General features: G+C 36.8%; 4 protein-coding genes and 1 pseudogene across 5 annotated transcripts; 3 read left to right on the forward strand and 2 right to left on the reverse strand.

Moving 5' to 3' along the window:
- Positions 1-840: 840 nt before the first annotated feature.
- LOC141841171 (transmembrane ascorbate ferrireductase 2-like) lies at positions 841-4,986 on the reverse strand. Its single transcript, XM_074729298.1, has 4 exons — positions 4,729-4,986; positions 2,737-2,785; positions 1,443-1,642; positions 841-1,361 (listed from the first exon to the last, which is right to left on the reverse strand). The coding sequence occupies exons 1-4, from the start codon at positions 4,984-4,986 to the stop codon at positions 1,056-1,058; spliced, it is 813 nt and encodes a 270-aa protein (XP_074585399.1). The 3' UTR covers positions 841-1,055.
- A 237-nt stretch (positions 4,987-5,223) lies between these two features.
- On the forward strand, positions 5,224-7,664 carry LOC141839430 (V-type proton ATPase subunit e1-like). Of its 2 annotated transcripts, XR_012602691.1 has the most exons (4): positions 5,224-5,405; positions 6,314-6,361; positions 7,281-7,410; positions 7,558-7,664. XR_012602691.1 is itself a non-coding variant. In XM_074727173.1 (3 exons), the coding sequence occupies exons 1-3, from the start codon at positions 5,308-5,310 to the stop codon at positions 7,345-7,347; spliced, it is 213 nt and encodes a 70-aa protein (XP_074583274.1). In that variant the 5' UTR covers positions 5,224-5,307; the 3' UTR covers positions 7,348-7,524. The 2 variants fall into 2 exon arrangements, 1 of the variants encoding a protein (XP_074583274.1); XM_074727173.1 differs by lacking the exon at positions 7,558-7,664 and having other exon boundaries at positions 7,281-7,524.
- Positions 7,665-8,216: 552 nt separating this feature from the next.
- On the forward strand, positions 8,217-9,501 carry LOC141839429 (transcription factor MYBS1-like). Its single transcript, XM_074727172.1, has 2 exons — positions 8,217-8,686; positions 8,868-9,501. The coding sequence occupies exons 1-2, from the start codon at positions 8,217-8,219 to the stop codon at positions 9,295-9,297; spliced, it is 900 nt and encodes a 299-aa protein (XP_074583273.1). The 3' UTR covers positions 9,298-9,501.
- Positions 9,486-10,989, forward strand: LOC141837545 (uncharacterized; annotated as a pseudogene).
- A 1,863-nt stretch (positions 10,990-12,852) lies between these two features.
- LOC141838109 (protein kinase and PP2C-like domain-containing protein) lies at positions 12,853-18,286 on the reverse strand. The gene is made up of 12 exons (XM_074725510.1): positions 18,151-18,286; positions 17,942-18,062; positions 17,682-17,848; positions 17,093-17,160; positions 16,782-17,005; positions 16,079-16,130; positions 14,633-15,143; positions 14,492-14,561; positions 14,202-14,421; positions 14,012-14,116; positions 13,729-13,824; positions 12,853-13,387 (listed from the first exon to the last, which is right to left on the reverse strand). The coding sequence occupies exons 1-12, from the start codon at positions 18,275-18,277 to the stop codon at positions 13,193-13,195; spliced, it is 1,956 nt and encodes a 651-aa protein (XP_074581611.1). The 5' UTR covers positions 18,278-18,286; the 3' UTR covers positions 12,853-13,192.
- Between the last annotated feature and the right edge of the window lie 1,854 nt (positions 18,287-20,140).

Genomic DNA, 20,140 nt, shown 5'->3' on the forward strand with positions numbered 1-20,140 from the left:
CTGCATAATAGCAGAGCATTGTCATTTGTCAGCATGCATTCGTTTCAGATCTCTCACCAATCTAATTATTTTAGTTTCATCCGAATAAAAAATTAAATCAAAGCCAATTAACTACAATTTTGGTTTCCTGATCAGCATTTTTATATATGTTTACAAATATGTAGTGTTTGTGAAAATGAGTTTAATGTTAAAGAAAGATTGAGGATAAATTGTTGTTATTTTTTGAAGTTATTATGGTGTTTGATTTCAAACTGTAGATCGATGTGGTGTAACCAATCCAAAGAGTCAAATGAGAGCTATGGTTCTGAAATTCAGAAACTAAGTGATCAGATTTGAACCCAATTCGATTAGTTTCTAATGGTTAGTTTGGTATGAGGAAGAAGGCATAGAATGAACTCGATGAATTCTACTCAAATGCTAAAGTTACATACTTCAAGAATATCAAATGATGGATGCTAAGGTGGCGGATCCACCAGAAGAATATCAATGATGATGCTCATTCACAGTCAATTAATCATCTTCAAGATTAATCAAATTGTAAGATGACAATTAATGGCAATCAATGCATCCATCTAGACATTTGATGTGGAACACATAATTCATATTGGACCAATTCCTTTTGTGCAGTTAGAAGGAAAGCAATAAGATTAAACACCTCAAACAATATTATTATATAGATTTAAAATATACTATACCAAAAAATTCCTTGCTAAAATGCACTTGTCACTAGACTAAATAATTATTAGTGCTTTTTTTTAACAGTAGTACCTTGGATCCAAAGTGGAGGAGTATCCAACATTCATATAACTTTATTAATAAAATAAATGAAATGCCCATTAAATTTTCTTTAAACATGACAAGCTATTACAGACACCAGAAAAATAGAATAAAATTGAAACATGGGCTCCAATATTGCTTGGTACATAATATGTAACACGTTTATTCTGATAAAAAGGATGATGATAAATAAATAAATAAAAATCTTCCATTTAACAATCCATTCAAAATCTCCCAACTAACCAAATTCTGGCTAATCCAATAAACACAAGCTTTTATTACTCTGGAATCCCTTTGTATGCATCAGATTTTACAGATGAAGGCATTATGACTGCAACAGCAACAAAGCCGCCAAGGATTATGATCAAAATACCCATGAAGTTAATTAAGAAGGCCTCATTTGAGTATCTTGATATCAAATTACTGCTTTGAAGAAAGGTGGCCTTTTCTAAGAAGCCAGTAACAGTTGTGGCGATCGCAAGAGAGTAGATGTATAACCCGAAAAACACGTGCCATGGAAGTAACAAAGCTCTTCCATTTCTTGAGCCTCCAGGATACCAGAAGGTGTAACACCCAAGTAGCCACTGTGCAAGGTACAACTACTTGACTACTTGAAGAAACAATGAAAGGAAGGGAAGTAATGGTTCTAGTAACCCGTGAAGTACCTGAATGGCAAATAACAGAAGGCATGCCAGACCCAACCACGAATGCAGACTGTAGAAGTTGTCAATGCCCCTTTCATTATGGAATTTTAAAGCTGCCCAAATGCCGATAGACCCCAAACACAGGGCAAGAAACTGAATTGTAAGATGCAACGCCTTCCTAAAATTTTTGGTTCCTGGCAATGTCTTGTATACTAGTATGGCTGTCATTACCAGTAAGCAATTGCAGTAAGAATAATTAGAGAAATTTAGTTAAAAAAGAAGCAGCACATTTTAAGATTTTCAAAAACAAAAAGAGAAAAAGGTTGCTGCACAGACTATGAGATCCATGACAGATTCAAGATGAGAAAGGTTTATTTTTACAACATTTAATCTACAGATCCATCATTCAGATGCTCATATGAATGTAGCTTTTGAAGGTTAGATGTAGCTTATCACCAGAAACTAGATGTTACAAAAAAGTAATGCTTAATGTGTGAAGTTGAAACAATGATAAGAAATATAGAATCTGAAATATAATAAGAAATTGTCATGCAATAAAACCTTGAAAATAAACCCTTTTATATTTTGCTCTAGTTGTTTGCTTTTTACAAGCTAGCTTTTATTGTTGTTTTTTGGTTATCTTTTGTGTTAAATTATCTTCTAGAATCTAGAGTCACAGGTTTGCCTCAACCAGGTGAGATGAGAACGATGAGACATATGCTCAGAAGGGAACTTATGTAACCCAATAGCTAAGGTTTAACACAAGCTGTTATAGTAACAAGTGATTATTATGGAATGAAATAAAGATGAATTCTTTGCTTGTTGCCAGAAGATTGAGACACATTAAAGCAGTACCAAAGCCTGAGGATCAGAGTCAACATGTGAACAGCTCACTACCGTACACACGTTCAAGGCTTTGCGAAAGACTTCACACTCAGACAGTTGGTATTACGCATCAATTCATCTCTTAAGACAATGCTTTCACAGGATGAATATCAGAAGATGCATGAGTGGCTGTGGCAGATGCAAGAAGAATGCCCAAGTCCCAACAAGCAGAGATTCTCAGAATGAGACAGATGATCAAAGACCTAACAATGTTTATTCAGAAAAGAATGAAGGGATGCTTGAATGGAGATATCGACTATGGCCTTTGACACAGCAGAAGGTAGCATTGCTTGCTAGAAGATAATCCATTCAATAAAGACTTGTAAGAAACAGATGCCCTTGATTTACAAGAATAAAAAAAAATTCAGAAACACTTGTAATTTTCTTTTTGAAAAAAAAAATGACTTGTAAAATAAGGAAGAATCAGTACCTTCACCATTTAGAACTATGAATCCAATAACCATTAGCACAGGGTGCACCTACAAGTGTCAAGAATCTCTTAGTTGATAATAACCAGATTTTTCTGTTTATGCAGTGTAATAAACAAAACAGTATCTGTTACTTGCTGAGATTAGTTTAACTTCAAAAGGTACTATTGCCATATTAATTATCAAGCATAAGACTTAAAGAGAAATCACAAACAATACCAATATATAACTTCACCACACAAAGACAATAAAACCCATTAATCCTTACCTTCAAAGACTAATTAGTGATCATGTAATGTCATGTTGGCAATATATCAGGCTACATTGGTTGTTGAACACATCTAGCTATTTTGCTAAATCAGTGCTTCAATCATAGATAACTACACAGAACCACACCAAATCAGGAGGTAATCACTGGATTAAATTGATTATTAAAGCTTGCATGATATACGGTCATGATTACTTACTCTACTGATATTTAAAAGACCCCATTTTTTTAGTATGTCTGTTTCTTTTGACCAAAAATAGAATAAGTGAGATTTATGGTGGATTTAAGTTTAACTAAGCCCTACCAGCTGAGTTTTGCTATCTCTGGATAATTTATTAGAGATTTTTGTAGAAATTTGACAATGAAAGTACAAAGAAGATTGTAGTCTGATCTAAGATGTCTTTGTTTACGAGTGAACCTCACATGGCATTCAATCATGACAGATGCTTATTGTTTAGTTATATCACTCCCTTATGATGCAAGAGCCTTGGTCTTAGTTTATGATATATAGACCAGCAATCTACTGGTTAAATGTGCTAACTTGGTGTAATCTTATGGATGGTGTTGGTCAAAATCTCAGAACATGCTTCCTAATCTGCACAGCATATACAAGTCCAGCACAAGGTGGCTTGAGGACTCTTCTCAAAACACCAGCAATCACAGATTCAGGGTGCATCAATGTAGTGACCAATATGCTATGCTGCCCATACTGCCTGAGACCATCTCATGCTGGCAATGGCTATGTTCTTTTATCAACAGATAAATAGACACTTCCCCTTCTCCACCTATATTAAATGTCTTACCAACTTCTTCTGTTCTCAACTTGCACATTTACTCTCTCTAAACTCTCTGCTTTCATTACTTGGAGGAGAGGATGAGGGAAAGAAAATAGTTTAAGCTGTGAAAAAGAACCAAAAGGAATTGAAGATTTGATTCCTTCATTTATGTTACTTGAGGGAAAGTGTGGACCAAAAGAAAATACAGAGATTTGGAAACAAAAATAAGAAAAAAAAATCCAGTTGCCCATTGGTGACAAATGTTGATTGATAATTGTTTCCGTGCCTTATTTCCTTCTATTTCAATCCAATTTAGATAAGCAAGCTAAGGCTTGTTAACTCCTAATTTCCTCCTTTCTTCTCTTCCTTATTTCCTTCCAAATAAAAAAAGGGAAACTCATGGTCAACCTTCAATGCCTTTAATTTCCCTCCACTTCCAATAAACAAGGCATAATCTTTCTTCTTCAAGATTCATGTGTGGAAATTCTCAAGGTTAAACGTTCATTTGAAAGAATTCTATGGAAGTAGGCAGTTGCATTATATGAATCATCTCTCCTTCATGTTTACTTTCATTTATGATAACTAAGCTCAATCAGTATAAGAAGTAACTCTACAAAGCCAATAACTGATACTAAATCAGTCAATTATCTATCCTAATTCACAGCACTTGACAGATAATTGCTAGCTTTACCAGTCAATTATATTGGTAGGTGGAGGAACCGCACATATGAAGCAATTGACAGATATCCTAATGTTGGAAGTGTGGTAAGTTCCTACAGAATCAATATCAGTTTAATACATTGAAATCATAAGACACACCAAAAAAAGGTAAATCAGAGAATCAATATCAGTTTAATGTTGGAAGTGTCGCAGCTACAGCTCATTTTCGCAACGACATTTGAAAAAAAAAACACAGAAAAGAAACCAAATCAGAGAAAGAGAACGATTACGTTAAATATCAGGGCTTTGTTATCGGAAATCAGGGCAAGTCCGCCGCGGAAGTAGACGGCCCAGGTGATGACTAGGGCGGCGGAGGCGGCGCCCCATAGGCGGATGATGGACACGATCGGATGGCGTACTACAGGGGCGTTCATAGCAACGTCCTCAAGAGTCAGCGGCACCACCGGTGGAGTTTCGGAGCAGGCGAGATCGGAATCTTCGGAGATCGCCGAGGTCACAGATTCGATGGCTGTCGACGGTTTTATCATGCCGACTTCACTGTCTTGGTTCAAAGTACCGGTATTTGGAGTCAACCGAATCGGGTCGGATTAGGATTGCCTCGGGTTAGAGTCCAAATCTGGTCCGTCGCCCGTAATAAGACAGGAAATCGACCATCTCCGCGGGTGTGGATTTTTTCTATTTGAACCCGTGGACCCGATTACGAGCCACACCGTATCGGGGCGAAAAGGTTTCCTACCAAAACAAATCATCGTCGAGATCGGAGAAAGAGAGACAGAGAGAGAGAGGTGGAAGACGAGCAGCGCGAGAAGAGGAGATTAAGCTTAGAACTAGAAGAAGGTTTGGGCGGGATGGGGTTCTGGATGACGACCATCGTTTTCTTCTTGCTGGGACTCGTCGCTTCCGCCTCCGTCCGTCTTTGCTGTAACCGCGGCCCTTCGACCAATCTGTATGGCATCCCTTCTATACCCTCATCCTTTAGTTGTTTTCTTGATGGGTATTTGGAGCCGGAATCTATGTGAAAATAGCGATCTTTTCCATTCTGCTTGTTTTTTATTGATGGGAATCTGATGCTTATTTTAGGGTTTGTTAGCATTGCATTAGGTCAGTAGAAAACTCAATTTAGTTTCCTTAGTTTGTTCTAGTAATCTGTGGTACTTCTTCTTGTGTGAGTTGTGTTGGTTGATTTATAGGAAATCTTATTGTATATGTTCCTTATTTCAATTACCCAAAATTTTGAAATATATGATAAATCTGAAGAAACAATAAAACAAAAATTGAATTGAATTAGTTTAAGCAAATCCTTGGAAACATCTATAGTTAAAAGTGACTATCAAAATTGGGGGATGGAGTTGCAAGGAGCTATTTCCCTTAATCTTAAGAAATTTTAGAAAGATTAGGCAAATTGGAATTTGGGCTTCACTGAAAATGAAACGGCCATTGATATTTTTGAAAAATAAGTTACCTAGTGACTTCTGCTGTCATTGTTTACCAGTTAGCTCTTAAGCATGAGTTATTTCAGACATTTTGAACTAATCTAATTATATGATTTGTGAGGGTAGGTAAAATGACCTATTGTTCCCAACTGAATCATTTCCTTTCATGTTAAAGTTTCATTCTCACTTTTATTCCCTAAGCTGCAATTTTGATTTGCATAAATCCTGTCAAGACAAAAGACTTCCATAGCTTCTAGTGCAATACTCATGGCAGATTGTCAGTTAGATTTACTTAAGGGGTTTAATATTATGATATTGATTGTATTTTTTTCATTTTATGACTATCTCAAACAATTTATGTTGTTCTTTATCATTTGGGCTAGGGAAAATTTTAAAATGTAGGACCAATTTGGTTTTGCAGGTTTCATTTAACGCTGATCATCACTGCAACAATTTGCTGTTGGATGATGTAAGTTCCTCCATCCATAGCTACATGCTTCCTTTGCATGAATTCGTTCCACTATACTAGGGTGTTTTCAATTCACAAACATGATAATCACTTGTAATTTGTAAACTTAATTTTGCTTCCATGTAGAGAACTACTTGCATTTCTACATGTTATTTTGTCTTGTCGGTAGTTTGCAGTTTTCCAAAGGTTTGCTGTAGTGAGAGAAGTGATCAGGATTGCTTTGGCTAATAAGAGCATAGTACTAAGATGATTGTGAGGGATAAATCTTTCCTCAGATTAGGTGAATTGTTTCTTTGAAGAAAGCAATGCTTTAAATGATCCCATATCGTAGCATAGATATTCATCTATTTTCAGCTTGTTTCACAAAATAGAAATAATATCATGGAACACTTTACAATGATAGCAAAAGAGCAATATTGGTTCAATGGATGAGAGATTTGCTGATGCAACACTCTGGACCGAAGTTGATAAATGGATCTGATCTACTAAAGAGAACACTTTTGCTATTATCTTCTTCCTTACTCTGTGAATTGAATATATTCCACATTATTGAAGTTTATGAAAAAGATGCGACATTTATTGTGAAAGGTTCTGAAGAAAAACAGTAGTAAATTGTTGGTTCCAAATTCTACTTAGTTCCATACAAAGAAAAATTATTGAGAGAGATTTACTAAAAGCCAATTTTCCTCCTCCCAGAAACAAGGAGGAGATGTACAAGGAGATTGAGTGAAGTTTTGATGTCCAGACTAGACATTTTGATAGGAGAAATTTAGAGAGTGCAAAATCATAGTAAAATTAAAGGAGAAAACTTGAGTCACATCACCTGAACTTTAATAGGTGGATGCGCTGCTAGAGGCGCTTTATAATTTAAATGCTTTGTTCATTAAATTGATTTATATTCATAAATTTTCCTCCTTAGGTGGGCAATTGTCTATCTTGCTCAGCTGAAGCCTCTAATCGTACCAATCCTCAGCGAAGGAGAATGAGATGCTGTCAAGGAACTTCTTTTCAAAAACGATCTCCGAACAAAGTGACCTACTGAAAACTTGGTTTGCGCCTATTTGTATTCGTATGATGTTTCCTTCACTTCTGATTGGCAATTTTGTATAAATGTTCGAACCATATTTTATCTGAATAATTCTTAATTCCTTTCCTTTTCTTTACTGCTGATTTCTGAAAATTCCACACAACGTCAGTTGACAATTGAAGGGCATGCGAGGACAAAATCTAGAGAAGGACCATTCAACCGATCAGACAATGAGCTGGTGGATAACGCCTGCATCCTTCAATAATAAGAAATGCAGAATCGACCACGTCGCTTGTTAAATCTTGTGTCTTTGTTTCCAAATCTTCCATCCTTTTACATATTTGTCCTCCATAATTATCAATCGCTGCTGAATTTTATTCGAAAATTATTTTTCTTCAGGCACAATGTTTGACTCGGGAATTACGTCACCTTCGAGTCTTCACGGGCATCGTGTTAATATTTTTAAAGCACAGGTAACGTAATCACAACTGTTTGAGATAAGATTAACGTTTGTTAGTCAAATTTGTGAGAGAAGTTTCTCATTGTTCTATCTTCTTTGAGTTTTTGTTTTTTGTAAAGTTTCTAAGTAATAAAATGAAACGATATGGAATTACAGAATGTTGGAGGGTGAATTCATAATTTGGGAAATCGCGTTATTAAGTGGGCCGGCCTGGACCTTTCGCGGTTTGCCTGCTTATTCTATTTCCAGCCACCGTTGGGCGAGCGGACCGGCCGATCCGGTCACGACGCCCAGCCACCGTTATAGTCACCGCCTCTGCCGCGTTCGGCCACCCACCGCCTCGCCCTTGTCGCGCGCGCGACCGCCGGATGGCCGGAGCGGCAGCGGGGGGTGGCGCGGGAGGATGGAGCAGGGAGGACGACAAGGCCTTCGAGTGCGCGCTCGCGACGGTACCCTCGCCGCCGAAGGATGAGGGGGCGGAGGGCGAAGAACGCGGCGGGAGATGGTGGGATCTGATCGCGGCTAGAGTCCCTAGGAAGACCGCGGCGGAGGTGAGGCAGCACTACGAGGTGCTGATGGAGGACGTGGAGGCCATCGAGGCCGGACGGGTCCCCGTCCTGCGCTACGGCGGGGAGGAGTCGTCGCCTTCTTTGACTTTACCGTCTTCCTCCAAGGAGAACCAGAAGCAGCACCACCAACAACAACAAGATCCTAACAGCCACCTGGGTTCGGCGGATAGAAAGAAAGCGAGGTCTGACATTGGAGGGCAGAGCAAGAGTTGCTCCAAGGCCGAGCAAGAGCGGCGGAAGGGAACGCCATGGACCGAAGAAGAACACAGGTTTTCCCCCCTTTATCCAATTTTGTGTCAAATCTACTACTTTCCTGTTCAGAGAAAAAAGCGAGATTTTTTTTCCTCGAAAAAACACATTCGCGTTGTTGAATTCTCGATTTTGATCAAATTAATACCGCTACAGAACAATTCAATGTATGAATTTATGAATCACATGTAATTCTCGCAGGCTTTTCCTGCTCGGTCTCGACAAGTTTGGGAAGGGTGACTGGAGAAGCATATCGAGGAACTTCGTCATCTCAAGGACACCAACACAAGTTGCAAGCCACGCTCAGAAGTACTTCATTCGCCTAAACTCCATGAACAGAGATCGCCGGCGATCGAGTATCCACGACATCACAAGTGTGAATGGCGGCGACACCTCTTCTCAGCAGGGACCTATTACTGGTCAGGCCAACACAGCCATCGGATCATATATCAAGCATCCTTCACTAGCCAATGTGCAAGGGATGCCGATGTACGGGCCGCCGGTCGGTCATCCAGTCGCCGCCGGCCATATGATCTCAGCAGTTGGCACTCCAATTATGCTTCCTCCTGGCCACGCCCCATATGTCATGCCTGTCGCCTATCCACTGCCTCCTCCACCAATGCACCAATAGTCCTTGCAACTTCTTCCTGCCTTAACATTCATCGATAGAATTCAAGAGGATATTGGAGATTAAAACAAGATTTTGTTTTGGTGCAATAATAATTCAGTAGCTGATCACTTGTGACGACCATTAAAGACTTGCCACTGTAATTATGGGAGATAATTGACCTTGAATAATATTTGTAAATCTGGTAGAGGATGTCTTTCAACTCCATAGCAGTGTTCTTCAGTGTTTATAGCACGTTCATTCAGTCCGCCGTCTCCTTGCCTTTCTTCAAGAGTCAAGATGTGAGAAGAAAAAGAAATACGTTGAAGTACATTTAGAAATTAATCTTTAAAATATTCATTTCATTTGAAACTTAAACTCTCATTCTTTTATTGCTCTGTGAGAGGAGATAGTGGTTACGATAGGTTAAGCAAAGAAATTAATGGACCATATAAGGTTTAGAACTTAATTTAAATATTTCTTTATTTATTTTAAATTAAATATTGGTGTCTTGTGATTGGACATAAAAAATAATGAAAGAATGATGATTATCATATATTTTTCAAAAATAAAGAAATTATTTAGTTAAATATTTGAAGAAAAAAATTTCTTGCTTTCCTAAACGTCACTATATAAACGAAACTTTTGCCCTCTTCGATCGGACGGATTAACAAATCTCCATTTCTATTCTCCCGCCCATTCCCAGTTCGTTCCTCTCCCTCTCCAGATTCAATCAGTTGCTTCTCGATTCCTCGATCCATCCCCAGTTCGTTCTTCCGATCCTTCCCAAGGTATCTTCTCTTCCGTCTTTTTCTTCGGTTCGTGCCGTCCGATGGGTTCTTCAGATTCCGGGCAAGGGGACGATCTGGTATCGGAAGGGAGCGTCGAGGTCGATAGCCATTACTCGGCATTTTCCCATGTCCCAACTTCGCCCTCTGTAGAGAGCTATTGCTCTTTATCCTCTAAAGAGTGGTCTGGATCGGAAGCTGTCGATGGTGTTGCGAAGAAGAATTCGGAGAATCTTGAAGCCGAGGGATTGACCGAGGAAGATGAGCCGGAGTTGGCTCCTGCGGCAACGGAAGTAGCTTTTCTGCCGAAAGATGAATCGGCCGCTGAATCAGATGAATTAGCCGAATCTGAAAGGGGGAACTCGGAAACTTCTGAGGAATCGGCTATATCCGTCCATAATGACACTGGTTTGACTGAGGAGATGAGCCAAGTTACGGAGGTTGCTGCTGAGGTTCTTGAAGATATTTCGCGCCGCAACAGAGAAATAGCAGCGGAAGCCCGTGGCCTTGATGCAGTTAAACACGGTGGAAATAGCCGTCAAATTGCTGGAGGAGACGAGACATTACCGGCGACCAAGGTGCTAGAGTTGGACTCTTGTGGTTGTGCTACTTCTCTTCCTTTACTTGAATTAATGTACTGATTAAGGAATATCTCGTGCTATGCAGGTCCAGCATAGCGCTCCTCTGGTGGTGCATCGTTCAAAATGGTGGAATTGTTGTGGTTTGCTGGATTTTGTCACAAATCCTGATGGATAGTTTCAGGTATTTTAGTCACACCTCTTAAGATAGTTTATGCTAATTTCTAGCTTTTCCATTGGTTAATCACTTCAAAGACCCATAAAATTTGATCTATTAACTAAAGAATGTTCATGCATAGATAGTTTACAAATTGTGAGTTTTTCATACTTTTTATGTAACTTGCAGTTGATAAGTTAGTATACCAGAACTTAGAGTGAACATGCCATCTGGTTTTCTTAGGCCACCATATTTGATGGTAAACAATGTATACATTTTAGAAACTCAAGACATTTTAATAGGAGATGAATTGCACGGAAATTTTATTGGAAATATAACACAAGATATTTGGAATGGTTTCAGTAAAATCTGAAATGTAGTAGATATGGCTGCAAGAAATTAAAATAGTAAATAGTCTAGAAATTAGTCAATATACTACATTTTGGTGGAAAGTATGTAAGTGATATACTCAATTACTGCATTCGAGAACCATGGAACTGATAAATGGAAGGGACTACCATATCTTAAACAAATAGGGTTCATGTACTTCTTTAAGTGACACATTGGAAAAGGTTGCAAAGTAACCAATCTGGAAGCTAAAGCTGCAGTTTTAGCTCCTTAGAGCATTTCTTCTTTTCTTAGTTTTCTTTCAGTTAAGCTCCAGTTTTGAAATGCATTTTAAATAATATAGCTTTATTTTTTTTTTGTCTATTATATAGATATTTTAACATTTATATGATGAAAAATACCTCAGCCCAGTAGTCCTACCTGTTTTGCAAAATGCTTTCAAGATGTCAAGGTTGTTATATAAAGTTTCAAGTTTCTTGAAGTTTATCCTTCAAGCCAAATTCCATTTGACCACATCCACATGACACTCATCTGGTGGGTAGATTCAACAAAAGGGGAAAATTGAAAAAAAAAATAGAATATATATATATTTTTAAATATAATTGTGCCTCCATGCTCAACATATGTTTGCTATGTGGCCACCATGTGCACCTCCATGTTCAAATGGTTGTTCACCATATGGCATATGCCATTGTTTTTAACTTGTTGGGAAAATTGAGAAGGAATCTTGAAAACCTGAGCAAAAATGGAATTTTCGTTTATTATAGGAGCAAAGTTTACGAAGTAATTCCATGCGAGGAATATGTTCTTGCGTGTGTTTCATTCATGTGGTAAATTATTACAAAAAATAAAAATTATTGGTATGTGTTTAACTCCTTGATATGTGAATGCATTTTGTTTTTTCGTTTCTAACACAGCCTTTTATTTGTTTTTCCGTGTAGCTTTCTTTTTGCCTCTTTGCTTTGTCTAGTATCTTACTATTTGGTGACGCAGAGATGCAGTCATGTTAGTTTCTGAAAGAACACCAGGTAAAGATTGTGAAAATAAAAGTTGAATATTTCAATGTTAGGTGTCAGGTAAACTGAGTGATATTTTGTTTGCTTGTTTATAAGCAGGTAAATAGCTTTGTCACATTCTTGTTCAACTCTATACACTTGTCACATTCTTGTTCAACTCTATACACTTTGATGGACTAAATTTGGTAGCACCAGTGATATCTGTCGTGAAAAATATAGTTGTGTGGACTCATCAACTATTTAATTAATTAATTTTGAACTTCATATATTTATTTTAGTAAATTTAATTTCTTCGAATTTATTCCAATACTATCTAAAATACTCCAAAACAATCACCTTATACCAGAAAACTGGTAGCAAAATAACAACGAAACTTAAAACTCTTTAGGCGGAAGGCAAGGCAAGGCATGCATCGTCCAAGTTATGAGCTCTTTATTGCCTTGCTGCAGAGTTCTTTATTGGCATGAATTCAAGAGGGTCAATTTGTTTGGAGGAAACAAGTTTTCCAGAAAATACTTTGTTGGATTATTTTTAGGTATTTGACACAGGAAAAATCATGGTCGACGAGTTTTTATTAGAAAATTTGAGATTTTGAAGGAAAATACTTTATTGTTTTTTTACCAACATGAACTCCACAAGATAACAGCTTCCTCTCAAAAACCTATTCTTGAAGAGAACTGGGGCAGCGAACAAGGTGAAAACTCATAAAGCACATTGTTGCAAATAATTTCACAAACAACCACAATACATTAGTCTGTTTCTACAAAGGAATTTAAGAGAAAGTCGATCTTTTTTTCCTGACTGTTCTATTTGTTGTCAACTTCAAAAACTTAGACAAATTTAGAGTGAAGAAAAAACGTTGCTTGATGCGACTTGGTATCGCAAAAGAATTTATCAGAAAATAATAGGGCAGGCTTTCACTCGTACTATATTTCAATCGACTGACTCAAAAGTCAGTGAATTCGGGAAGCTAAAACAGGACTGAAGAAAGCACAGTTACAATGTGCCACTTATGGGATGGTTCCTCCTGAGCTAATAGATTCTCTCAGCAGTCGAGACTGGACGGAGGAAAACAACAATAACAGTGATGTTATCTTTGCTTCCTCGTTCAGCAGCTTCAGTGGCCAACCTCTTCGAACACATCCATGGCTCTTTAACAGTGTCTTTGATGAGGGACACAACCTCCTCATTGCTCATCACGTCCCACAGCCCATCACTAGCCATCACCTGAGATCAAAGAAAATTCTACTTAATACACCTAAAAGTGACTAAAACGCCTGGTGACCCTGGAGCATCTCAGATGTCAGTGAATCTTGAAAAGAAAATATTCGCTACAGGAAAAGGTCACTCCTGTTGTAGAGAGGGGAGAAAGAGGAGCATAATGAATGGCAGGCAAGCCAATTGATGCAGATGCAAAGTAGCATCGTAGGAGTTTTAGCTTTAAACGGGACCTATCACCTAGTACTTATGATTTAACTGGTGATCATAAAGCAACCCAAAGGTAAAGAAAAAAAAGGACAAATAGTTTGGTTTCAAATTCAGCAACTTGTGGTCATAAAAGGAACTACCAGAAACTCATCATTGGAGGAAATGCAAGTCTCGACTATTTCTGGTTTGGCTGTCACTGCAGGCTTCATATCATCATCACCAATTGACCGTGTTACCTGACAAAATGGGATAAGTTATTAAAACATTTGGCTACTGGAGGCACATAAAACAAATAAAGATTCATCAACCATTTGAGTCGCTTGAGGAAGTAGATTATATTGTATGTATAACTATTCGTATGCATGTGTTCCAATTTCCAAAACTTCAGTCAAAGTAATTGTTCTCGAGAGAGGACAAGGCAACCTGGAGAGCAGCTGATCCAACCCTCCATGTATCTACTTGCCATTTCACTTCAGCGCCTTCTTCCATGACACGGGTTCTTTCCTCAGGACAGCTTGCAACATGGTCCTACAAGGTAGAACAGTAACTTACTGATGTCAATCTTGATTAATGATTATTATCTAAATAACCAGAACTAAGTGATGATTCGCACTTTGCTCAAAGGAATTGGGCAGCCTTTGCGACTTATAATTGCTCGGCAATCACCAGCATTTGCAACATAAATCTTGTTCCCAGAGATTAGTGCTGTTATTGCCGTGCAACCAGGATGCCAATCTTTCTGAGTAGCTTTTCTCGAGTTGAGGTGGAATGTTAGCTCATCTCTGAAAGCTAAGTCAGTCTTTATAAAAGCTTCAGTAAGTGAGTCTGCAGGACTGCAATTTATTCAAATAAGAAGAGTGATGACCTTAAATTAACAGAGAAGAGCATTAAACAGAAGGAAACCTGCACATATAATCAGAGTTCCTTAGGAACACTGGCAGTGCTTGAGAAGCAAACTCTGCTGCTGCTGCTCCTGCACGCGTCAAATTTTTAGTTAAGATTCATATCTTGGGAATATTAGTTGATACTGAATCAAATAGACACCTCTATGACCATCAAAAATCCCAAAAGCGTGAACACCCTTGTCTTTGCATAGATTTGGAAGCAGGAAGTGTGCGTCTTCCATTTTCTCCCTTCTTCCACGAGTTGCAAAGGATCCCCAGGACAAAGTTGGGTTATAGTGTGGTGTGTCACAAACAGAAGTGTAGCAAGTTGTCATATTTGACTTTTCAGCAATTGCTTTTTTTGCTAATTCTTCCCCACGTGCTAACCAATTAAACTCTTCTTGAATGTATTTGAGGTCTTGAAAATGAGTGTTGGAAGTAAATAATGGTAGATAAGAGATGCTTCTTTGATTCATAAGCATGCACAACTCCTTGACAATATCATCAAATGAAGGTCTATCCAGTGGATTTTGATGCCAAGACCTTTGAATAAGAGACAAGAAACATGGTGGAGCACCAGATTGATGGTCAGCAAGAGCAGGTCTTAGACCATTGGAAACTTCTGATGTAAGTTGTTGTTCGGTGTAGCTCATTTCAAGAACAGTGTGTGCCTAAGAAATATTTTAAAATCATCAAGATAGTTCATTTTAAAGAATTCTAAAGGTTGATCAAGAAAAATTAAAGACATAAAGCTAGGTGTGCCTATACAAAATGGATGATGATAATCAAACAACACTAGAACAATTAAACATCATGGTGATTTTAGAGAACATAGGCTTGGTAGACAAGCATTTATTTGTGAAGCTTAGAATAATTGTACTACATTATAACTGCTAGTTTGAAGCTTTCAGTATAAAGATTAACAGGTGCCCAATTTTTATTCTAAGGAGAACATAATGAACTTGAAGTGGGGAGAGATAGGGGATGAATACTTTGAGAGGATCAACCTCTATGTCAAAAGCTATATTATTTCAATAATTTGCTCTCTGCAAAAGATACCCACGGGCCCATATTTATAGGCATCCAAGAGGGTGTGCTGTCTACAAGAAAATAATTAATTCAAGAGAAACTAAGGGAAATAAAAAACAAGTTAAGAAAGGGGAACATGGATTGGAGAGGTCATGATGCAAGGCGTTGATCATTTTGGCACTGGTGTTGGATGTGGTCCAATGCTAATGCAAGTGAAAATGATGACAACATTAGATGGGGCTATGGCTTTCGATGATAACGGTGATCTTGATGACACATGTGAGGTACGACATGGGAAATGAGAAGCAGGAAAGAAAAAGAGGGTGATCATTACAAAAAGGCTTGACCTCCAAATGTGAAAAGACTATATATTATTTCATTAATTTTCTTGATATAAGTAGACCAATAGTGTGATTATTTATAGGCATCAAAGAGAGTGCCTCGTTGATAATAAATAAGTAATTCTAGATATAACTTATTCTTCAGAAAATAAAGTTAAATAATTTTCCATTGATCATCATTTAGGAACATATTATAGATACTTGCATGACTTGGCCAATAACCATTGCAATAGTACCTGGGCTTCTGCTTGTAGATCTGTGTAAGGAACAACACCAGTAAGAAGCTCACTGCACAAGTTATAAAAGCATTGTGAATAAAGAAGGAACAACAAATAACCAGAAGCATTTGCTGTACAGAAAATATGTCCGTATAAATATTCTGCACTCAACTCCAACTTCTGTTAATTGTATACCAAAATGAATTAGTGAACTACCTATAGAGTAATACAACAAATAGCAAGCTTGCAAGCACTAGTAAATAATTTCTCAAATATGAACAGCAATGAAAGAATGAAACACGAATTTTCCACTTCAACTATCTCATTTTCCCAACATTGTTGCTTTCATCCCATCCATCAGTACATTTGCTCCCAGAAGTATATATATATATATATATATATATATATATGCACATTTTTTGTTAGTTTTCTGTCAGATCGTTTGCTTTAAAAACAAAATAAATGTATATTTAGCCAGCTCATTTATTGTTTTTGTAACTGAAGCATGACATGCCTATATACAGTAATTCATATAAGTTTGCTTTTTCGGTATCGATTATGAATAGCATGCAATTATTTGTTAACTACTCGTCCACAGTAGAAATCATGTATCTAGTATCCTCCACGGCATAAAAGTCACAATGTGCAGTTAACAATAGCCATATAACCTGAATAATGACAGTTTCTAATTAATAAATATAGGCAATTGTATTATTCTTACTTTATAGATATTGCAAAACTGTAGACGTCTGACTTTTCTGTGTGAATATCCTTCCTCAGAATTTCTGGTGCCATATAGATGAGAGTTCCCACCATGTTTTTTTTGTGAAAACCACCAGTAGGCTTGCCAGATGACCTCCAGTTGTGAACTGATATATGTTTAAGATCCTTCGTGTATGTAGCCAAACCGAAGTCAGCTAGATGTGGATGAAAATTCTTGTCAAGCTGCATTATGAACCAGCTTAAGTATTGCATTGTTTAAGGACACACATACCATGCTAGAGGAGAAAAAAGAAGTGCAGAAATGCTTACAAGAATATTTGCAGGTTTAACATCCCTATGTACAATTCCAAGGTTTTGTAGGTACAGAAGAGCTTTTGCTAAAAGAGACAAATATAGAAAATAAGTAAGAATCTAACAGGTATAATAGAGAAACAAGCGGCAACCTAAAATGATCACATAAATTAAGGATGCTAAGTTAAGGTTTCAGTACAGTGTATTATTCTTCTACATGGAACTGATAGGGAAGATGAAATGTCAGTTCAACAATACAATACAAGATGAAATTTGGAATCTTTTACATGTAGAAGAGAAATGCTATCCCCACCCACACCAAGACATAACTTTTAGTAAAAGTTTATTGTGATCAAATAACAATTAAAAGTGAAACAGGGTCAGGAACAACTAATTTTTTTATGATAATATAGATTCAGTTTGTAAGTTCATCATTACGGTTAGTTCCTACCAAGGATCAAACTAATGACGTATATCATACTCTCACAATGAAAAAAAAAAAAGAAGTCTTTAGAACTAACACTAGGTCCACAAATGTTTCCTATTTTACACTAATGCAATAAAACATAAGCAAACTGATATCATCAATCAGGACCACGATCCACACCTAGGTCATAAGCGATGGAGATCACTTGATCGACGCTGGGGCTCCATCCATCAGCGTGTAGCCTCTCGGCCAGACTCCGGCCCTCATACAGCTCAAAGAAGAGTAGGTAGTCAGGTGGCCTCGCGTTCGCCGCCACCAACTTGGCCAGCCCTGGATGATCCAACTTGCTTGACTCGATAAATCAAAAACAAAAAAAATCAGCATACCGAATACAAAGAATAAATTAATTAATTAATTACAAAACTTGGGATTGCTTGGACCATAGGAGCTGGAGTTGGCGGTGGAAGTGGTCGAGGTCGTCGGAGGTGGAGAGTACGGGCTTCTTGGCTGCGACCTTGGTACCATCGAGGAGCCTCGCCTCGAATACGGTGCTCTCCGCGCCTAATTCGTGCATTCGAAATCGACCGATCAATTCCAGCCTAGTAAAAGTGGATCGAAGATTGGTTAACAGATTCGGATGGGGATGTACCTTTGGCGATCGGGGAGAGGAGAGAGAAGGAAGAGGATGGGAGGCGGAGGGGCATGGAGGAACTGCTGCAGCATCCCCGGTAGCAGGTGTTCGCGTCGGCCTCCGCCGCCGTCACCGCCACAACCATTTCGATCTCCCGTTGCGTTTGACTCGAGTCCGGTGACGGCAACCATGAGGAAGAGTCTAAAATATTGCAGGAAACGTGGGCCCTTGGTCGATAACCAATGAGGAGGGTCGCTGTACCGTAGACTTGCACGTGGCCAAGTGGTAGCCGCCGGTTCTCGTGGCGTTAGACAACGTGCACCAAATTGTGAGGAAGACACGGGAAAGGAGACAAGCATTTTCCTTATTTATTTCGGTTCAAAAATAATATCATAAATCAATTTTTATAATATAGTATTAAAACATATAACAATTAATATTTACTCTGTAGCATCGTACCACACAACTCATTATACAAGTAAAATTAATTTAAAAAATCTTACTATATTTCGGTTATAAATGATTTTATTTTTTCGACAATTTCTCAAAAAGGTGGATACAAAACAGACACATCTAAATTTCCTTTTTTTTAAGATGTATTTAATTTCTATTTTACCTTTCTATCAACCGTCAATATTTAATTTTTTCCTCTCTCCTTTTCATCTGTTGGCATGCTCTCCCCTCTTTCCTCTCTTCTTTTTTAAATTAATTTAAATTTAAATTTAAATAAATAATTCTCTAAATTTATTTAATTTTAATTTTAAAATTTTAATACAAAATTAAAAATATAAAAGGAAATTAATAAAAAATTAAAAATATTTTTTAATATCTAATTATAAAAAAGTAAAAAATAAAATTAATAATGAGAATGAATTTTATTAATAAAAATAATAAATAAAAAATTATTTTAGCGTTGATTTATAAAAATCAATATCATAGTTTAAATATCAACATTAGAAATCAACACCACATTAGTTCTACAAGTTTTAAGAAACCAATATTATTATTTAAAAAATTTAAATTATTTTGGGAAGGATCTTAAAATATTAAAAGATGATTTATTTGGATTCAATTCATCTAATAAATTCACGAGAGTTGGAATGAGTCCGATCAAAACTTTATAGGTTCATCAATGAATTTTGATAAACTTAGACAACTTGGATTTCTAAAATTTTACAATGTGATAGAAGTATAGAGTATGTAGAAGATATATATTGTGAGAAATCTTAATTTTGAATCTCTTACACGAAGTATAGCTCTGTGTCAATTGACATAAAATCTGAAATTTTTTAAACCTTTTGAACAATGTTAGGAATCCTTTACAATGATAACGGAAGACACATTTGGACTCCTAGGCATTGCAAAAATCTACATGAGTTGAAATGAGTTTGATCAAAACTCTCTAAGTTCATCAATAAATTTTGATTGAAATTCATTAGTGACCTAGAAGACTTGATTTTTAAAAACTTACAATGAGATGGAAAGAGATTAATATGTAGAAAGTATATATAGTATCCAATCCTAATCCTAAGATACTTAGATGAAGTTATGATGGTGTGTCAACTAACACAGACTGTGTTAATGTTGGTTTAATATGTGAAGAACAATAAAGACCGTAATGGTGTTGGTCTTCTAAAACCAACACTACAATATTAATTCTTTTCACACATTATGATATTAATTTTTGAAGATCAATATCATAGTGTACGAGAAGGACCAAAATCATGGTGTTGTTATCAAACTCTTATTATTTTTTTTATTTTTAATTCTTTTATAATTAGATATTAAAAAATAAAAATTTATTTTTAATTTTTTATTAACCTTTTTTATATATATTTTTTATTTTTTATTAAAATTCCAAATTTTAAATTAAAATTAAGTAAATTTAAAAAATTATTTATTAAAATTTAAATTATACTTTCATTTAATTTTTAAAAAAAAGAGAAAAAATATTATATGTATGAGAGAGAAAAAGAGAAAACAACACGCAACGAGAGTGAAAAACAAA

This window comes from Curcuma longa, chromosome 11, assembly GCF_044706935.1.
Source record: "Curcuma longa cultivar G26 ecotype Majalengka, Jawa Barat chromosome 11, ITB_CL_G26_1.1, whole genome shotgun sequence".
In the NCBI taxonomy this organism is placed as follows: Eukaryota; Viridiplantae; Streptophyta; class Magnoliopsida; order Zingiberales; family Zingiberaceae; genus Curcuma; species Curcuma longa.

What these genes read in the sequence shown, in the direction of transcription:
- LOC141838109 (XM_074725510.1), bottom strand. Translation starts at nt 18,277, where the DNA reads ATGGTTGTGGCGGTGACGGCGGCGGAGGCCGACGCGAACACCTGCTAC. An exon ending in CGCCAACTCCAGCTCCTATG is followed by an intron (nt 17,849 to 17,941) that starts GTCCAAGCAATC and finishes TATCGAGTCAAG; the next exon opens with CAAGTTGGATCATCCAGGGC. An exon ending in CCTCCAATGATGAGTTTCTG is followed by an intron (nt 13,388 to 13,728) that starts GTAGTTCCTTTT and finishes CTTTGATCTCAG; the next exon opens with GTGATGGCTAGTGATGGGCT.
- LOC141841171 (XM_074729298.1), bottom strand. Translation starts at nt 4,986, where the DNA reads ATGATAAAACCGTCGACAGCCATCGAATCTGTGACCTCGGCGATCTCC. An exon ending in CATAGTTCTAAATGGTGAAG is followed by an intron (nt 1,643 to 2,736) that starts GTACTGATTCTT and finishes TGGTAATGACAG; the next exon opens with CCATACTAGTATACAAGACA. An exon ending in TTCTGTTATTTGCCATTCAG is followed by an intron (nt 1,362 to 1,442) that starts GTACTTCACGGG and finishes TACCTTGCACAG; the next exon opens with TGGCTACTTGGGTGTTACAC.
- LOC141839430 (XM_074727173.1), top strand. Translation starts at nt 5,308, where the DNA reads ATGGGGTTCTGGATGACGACCATCGTTTTCTTCTTGCTGGGACTCGTC. An exon ending in CGCGGCCCTTCGACCAATCT is followed by an intron (nt 5,406 to 6,313) that starts GTATGGCATCCC and finishes TTGGTTTTGCAG; the next exon opens with GTTTCATTTAACGCTGATCA. An exon ending in ACAATTTGCTGTTGGATGAT is followed by an intron (nt 6,362 to 7,280) that starts GTAAGTTCCTCC and finishes TTTCCTCCTTAG; the next exon opens with GTGGGCAATTGTCTATCTTG.
- LOC141839429 (XM_074727172.1), top strand. Translation starts at nt 8,217, where the DNA reads ATGGCCGGAGCGGCAGCGGGGGGTGGCGCGGGAGGATGGAGCAGGGAG. An exon ending in TGGACCGAAGAAGAACACAG is followed by an intron (nt 8,687 to 8,867) that starts GTTTTCCCCCCT and finishes TAATTCTCGCAG; the next exon opens with GCTTTTCCTGCTCGGTCTCG.